General features: G+C 41.6%; 1 protein-coding gene across 5 annotated transcripts in view; it reads right to left on the reverse strand.

Moving 5' to 3' along the window:
• The window catches only part of Cep152 (centrosomal protein 152), an 82,867-nt gene that overhangs the window by 41,409 nt on the left and 35,652 nt on the right, over window positions 1–5,806 (reverse strand). For all 5 annotated transcript variants that reach the window (XM_008831783.3, XM_008831781.3, XM_029562942.1 and 2 more), the window contains exon 13: window positions 4,449–4,647. In XM_008831783.3, the coding sequence (XP_008830005.1) occupies window positions 4,449–4,647 (199 nt within the window). The remainder of the gene's footprint in view (window positions 1–4,448; window positions 4,648–5,806) is intronic.

The raw sequence follows: 5,806 nt of genomic DNA on the forward strand, positions 1-5,806 counted from the left end.
AGATTAGAAATGCATGTGGAAACACCTTAGTGTTAATTGCATTAAAAATGAAGTTTTCTGTATGAACCTGTATTTTAATATTGAAAGAGATTGTTTTAAGGTCAAAACCTCATTTAATTTCATGTCTTATAGGGTTTATACTGAATACAGTATTGTATAACTGTAATAATTCAACTGTAAACCTAAAAATTTATAGCCAATTTTGAAAGAGATGCATCTTAGCTCAGGAAATTGTTATTGAATATGTCAATGCTGTTGTAATGAAATACTTCTAAGTATATGGTTATTAAATAATTTTAAAAATATTACAAATTTAAAAAAAAGTGATATTTTGGGGTGTCAAGTTGACAAGGGGTGGAAGAGCAATGATTCGTTGGGATCATCAATTTGCAGTATTTAAAATCATTTAAAAGAAACCTCTGGATGTGTTTGTGAAGGCACCTCTAAAGATTTTTACCTGAGGTGGGGAGGAAGACCCACTTTGAATGTAGGTGGCAACATTGCATGGACTGCAGACCAGGACTGAGTAACAAGGGAAAAAGGAGGAAGCCAGATGAGCACCAGCATTCATCTCTCTCTGCTTCCTGACTGCAATGACATGTGACCAGCCACACCTCTTCCCCTTTCACTGCCATTCCTTCTTCACCATGATGGACCCAACCCTCTGCACTATGAGCTACAATAACCCTTTTAAGTTGCTTCTTGTTAGGTACTTGGTCACAGCAAAGAGAAAAGTAACAAGTACTAGGCAGAGTACTGAATATACTGTCTTTAAGAAAACAAAAAATTTAGTACACCAATTCTATGTCTAAAAAGATTCTAGGCTGGCAAGATGGCTTGTTGCACAATGTGAGTTTGATCCCCAGAACCCACAAAAAGATGGATGCGATGGCTCGCCCCTGTGATCTCAGCAGCAGGATGAGATGGTAGGCAGAGACAGACTTGCCTAAAGCTCATGAACCAGTCAACTTGGAGTATGCAGAGAAGGAGCAACAAGAGAGACCCTGCCCCAACAAGGTAGAAGGAAAAAACCGATTCCTGAAAGATCTTCTCTGACCTCCATATGCATGTCATGGCATATGTGCATTTCCCGACCCCACAGACACACATTAAATACACACATACATACATACACAATAATAGTAATAAATAAAATATTAAAAGATTCTAGCTAGAAATAATCTGAGTTTCCTACTGAACATTTCCTATTAAATGCATTTGGAATTAGAGTGTATATATATAGGCTGGCCCTGATCTCACAGAGATCTGCCTGCTTCTGCCTCCCAAGGGCTGGGATTAAAGGCTCATGCCACCACCACCAGCAATATATTTTATTATTATATATTTTTTTTGGTCTTTTTGAGACAAAGTTTCCTTGTAGCCGCAGCTGGCCTGGATTCGCTAATGGAGACCATTTTTAATCACAACTGAGGTAAGTAAAAGAAATTGGTTCCATTGATAAAGTGCCTGATGCACAAGCATGAGGACCTGAGTTCAGATTCCCAGCACTCTTGTAGAAACTGGGCACAGCAGAGCACATCGAAAACACCATTGCTGGGGATGGAAGAAGGAGTGAACAAAGGTGGGTTCCTGAAGATCACTGGTCAGCCAATCTAGCTAAATTAATGAACTACATGTTCATTGAAAGAATTTGCTAAAAACATAAGGTGGGCAGCAACTGAGTTAAACACTAGATGTTCACAGGCCCTGACAGGGAACTTATGACTGATGCTATGCTAAATAGACATGTAGCCACACTCCCCTCTAAATATTTATGTTTATACCCTTGGACCAGTGCTGCTTTCAGTCTTGGCCAGAGAAGCTTCTTTTTGCAATGAGTAATGGTTAGTACAGAGACTCATAATTGGTCAAAGTGCTTTGATTAAGTGACTGTTGAGTGCTCAGCCAAAAACTAATTATCTGTATTACCCTCTCTGACCCCAGAGACCATCACAGAAAATGGGGCAGAAAGACTGTGAGAGCAGATGGGGAGGAGCAGTAGGCAATGCTGTCCTCTGGATGTGACATGGCCATTGTGCCATGAACACACAGCAGCTGTGGCTGCTTGCATGAACAAAGATATCAAAGGAGGAGGAGGACTAGCTGAAAAAAGGGGGTCTTCAGGAGTGGAAAGGACATACAAGAAGGTAATGGGGAGCAAGTGCATTAAAAATACACTGCATACCTATATGAAAATATCAAAATCAAATAAAGTGATAATAAAGACACTAAGGTTGACTTCTCACCTCCACCTGCTATGTACACAGATACACACACACTTATATACAATCATACATACACCCAGATGAACACATACACAACACATATACACACAAAAGAAATTTACTGAGAATCAGACACACAAAAAACCTTGTTTTGTGTTCACAAAAAATTCAGTGTAGGAATGGACCCTGATTGTTAGTAGGCCAGTCTGATTTTCCTAAGGCCATTAATGCATTCTTTAAAAAAAAAAAAAAAAATTTATGATATTTAATTATGTGAATGTGTGTGGGTATGTACATGTGAGTGTAGTGTCCATGGAGTCCAGAGGAGGGCATCAGATCCCCTGGAGATGGCTCAGCAGTTAAGAGCACCAGGCGTTCTTGCAGAGGACCAGGGTTCAAATCCTAGCACCCATATGGCAGCTAACAACCACCCATATTTCCAGTTCCAGGGGTTCTGATGCCCTCTTCTGACCTCCATGGACATTGCACAACACAGGTGCACTTAACATACATGCAGGCAATATACTCATACACATAAAATAAGGTCAAGAGATGAAAGAATACTAAAGCCAGAGGTAAAAGAATATTTTCCTCCAAGAAAAAGGAGTACACCACTTACATTCCTTTCCCTCTTTCCTTTCCTTGTTTCTGTTTTTGTTTTTTGAGACAAGGTCTCCCAATAGCCCCAGCTGACCTGTAACTCACTTTGTAGACCAGGATTTGCCTGCCCCTGCCTCCTGAATGCTGGGATTGAAGGCATCTGTCATCACACCCAGCCCTTTTGTTTTCTTAAATATTAGGTCATTTACGCACTATTTCTTTCTTAACTATTTAGGTCATTTATTACATCTTAACTCTTAGGTCATTTATGCATTATTTCTTCAGCAGTATAGACAGGTGAGTATTTGTGAAAGAAGACAGAATGAGAGAGGTACCATTAAAGAATAGTAGCTCTTGCTGGGCAAGGTGGCACATACCTTTAATCCCAACAATGGAGAGGCAAAGGGAGGCAGATCTCTGTGAGATCGAGGCCAGCCTGTTCTACATAGGAATTCCAGGCCAGTGGGGTTACAGAGAGACCCTGTCTAAAAAAAAAAAAAAAAAAAAAAAAAAAAAAAAGTGGGCATCTGTGGGAGACAGGCTTGAGCCTAGGGTGAAAGTCTTATTGACAGCCATACAGCAGGCCTGAAGCAACGGCCCAACCACTGGAGCCACAAGGAACGCCTTGTGACATTTGCTCCCATTGGCAGATCATGAGACTGATGCCTAGAGCTCACCACTCCCTAATCACCACCCTTGGAATCCAAAATTACAACACTTAGATATTGCAACAGTCAGGGTCATGTGGTTTCCAGAAATTCAGGCTCTGTAATCTGAAACCCATTATGCTAATGAGGCATCCTACCCGCTATTCTGTGATAGGACGTTAAGTCTGTATGCTAATAGGACGCTAAGTCTGTTATGCTAATAAAGTATCCTACTTGCTGTACTGTGATAGGATGCTAAACCTGTTATGCTAATAAGGTATCCTACTTGCTGTGCTGTGATTGGACCACTACCCCTATATAAGGTTGTGCCTTCCTGCAATAAAGCAGATCTGTGTCACTGAACCTGGTCTCCTGTGTCTGAATGCGGCTCCGCTGGCACAGTCTCCTCACCAAGCCTGGGGTCTGGGACCGGGCAGAAGCAGCAACGATCGGAGGCAGCACCAGGCGAGCAGAAGAGCTGCCTCAGCACCAGGTGAGCAGAAGAGCGGCGTCAGCCCAGGGTGAGCAGAGGAGCAGCCTCGATGCCCGTGAGAACAAAGAAGTGGCACCCGTGAGAACAGAGAAGCGGCCGTCACTGGCAGTGACCACAGGCATCAATGACTGACATAACTTGACCCTTGATCCTGTGTCTTTCCCACTTGAACCAGCTACATATTTCCTCATACAGAAGGACTTTTGTTATAAGAATAGAGCCAGAGAAATCTTAGAATGCTAAAGATTTCTAAGATGACTACTGAAATCAGGTTTGAAAGCACTGTTTGGTGCAGGGCAACCTTACTAGGTGTCATGAATAAGCCAAAAATATGTTCCTTCAAGTAGCTATTCTTCCTTTAAGCTTTAAAGAGTCAAACCAACCCAAGAAAACCCAAGGCTTAACTTATATCTATGGAGTGCAAAGTTTATCTTTATCATGTGTTTCAAAGGGACTTAACTGTACAAGCTCCACAAACCTCACCTCAATGGCTTTTTCATCCTCCTTTACTTTTTGGAGAGCTTCCATTTTCCTATGACAATCTTTGAGATCACTCTGTAACTGAGACACAAGATGACGTTTCACAGAGTTGCTACCCAGCAAGCGCTGCACTTCAGCTTTCAACTTCAGGATGACCTCATCCTTCGAAAGCTCTTCATTTGAGGCTTCCTGCTGTACAGTGCTGATGGGGAAATTGTGAGTTTGGGGATTAAATCATATAACAGATCAAACAAGCTTATTGCCTAAAGCACTAACTAGGGCATTATGTTTGTGTACCTCCACAATAACATGTTAGTATTTTGAAACAACTTTATTTTTACAATTTTGTTTCTTTTGTGGTGCTGGGTTTAAAAACCAAAGTTTCATACAAGCTAGGCCAGTGTTCTAGCACTGAGCTATATCCCAGCCCTCAAAAGAATTTTAAATTTGATCATATCAAAGATATCACTGTTGCTATGTCCCCATACACAGAAATACTCTCATTCCTGCCTCATAAGCAGTTTAATGTGTAAACTCTGGTAGGGCTCAGGCTTGTGTTTTGGTATATGGCATGAAGTACAAGCAGGGTCCGAGACAGGCAGCGTGGACATTGAGAAAGAAATGAATATCAAACATCAGCCATCCTAAGCAGCAACTGCTGCTGTCTCTCCAACTTACTGAAACACAAGTCTGGGTGTGTATCTGAGCAACAGGAAAACACAGCAACAAAAGCCAAAAGCCATGCTAATCTAAATTTCTTTGCCTCTCCCTCCTCCTCTTTTCCCTCCCCTTCCCTCCCTGCAATACAAGGATTGAACCTAGTGGCCTCATACATGATAGACCTGTACCACTGAGCTACATTCCCAGTCTTTAAACCCACCTTTATTTTCAATAAGCTTAAGGCTTAAATGAAATTTTAATTTTTAAAAATCTCGTTATTATTATTATATGGTATATGTTTGTGTGTGTGTGTGTGTGAGAGAGAGTGAGAGAGAGAGAGAGAGAGAGAGAGAGAGAGAGAGAGAGGCATTCAGAGAGCTAAACAAGATCAAACCAGTCAACATTACAACATGGAGGGGGAAGGCTCAAAAGTCCCCACTCCCAGCTGAGGAGCTAAGGACAGCTGATGGTTTCATGGCTTCTGGGAAGGGACAGTCAGTTTTCTTTAAGGGTATATAGGCCATAGTAGGTCAATCATGCTCCAGTGGGTGGCCCCACACCCATGAGTATATAGGCAGGACATATTGAGACTCAGTGGTTTTTTTTTTTTTATATATACCAATGACAAGCAGTCAGAGAAAGAGCACAGGGAAACCCTCCCATTCACAATAGCCACAAAAAAAAAAATAAAACACCTTGGA

Source organism: Nannospalax galili, unplaced genomic scaffold (assembly GCF_000622305.1).
Source record: "Nannospalax galili isolate Female #2095 unplaced genomic scaffold, S.galili_v1.0 scaffold735, whole genome shotgun sequence".
Lineage (NCBI taxonomy): Eukaryota > Metazoa > Chordata > Mammalia > Rodentia > Spalacidae > Nannospalax > Nannospalax galili.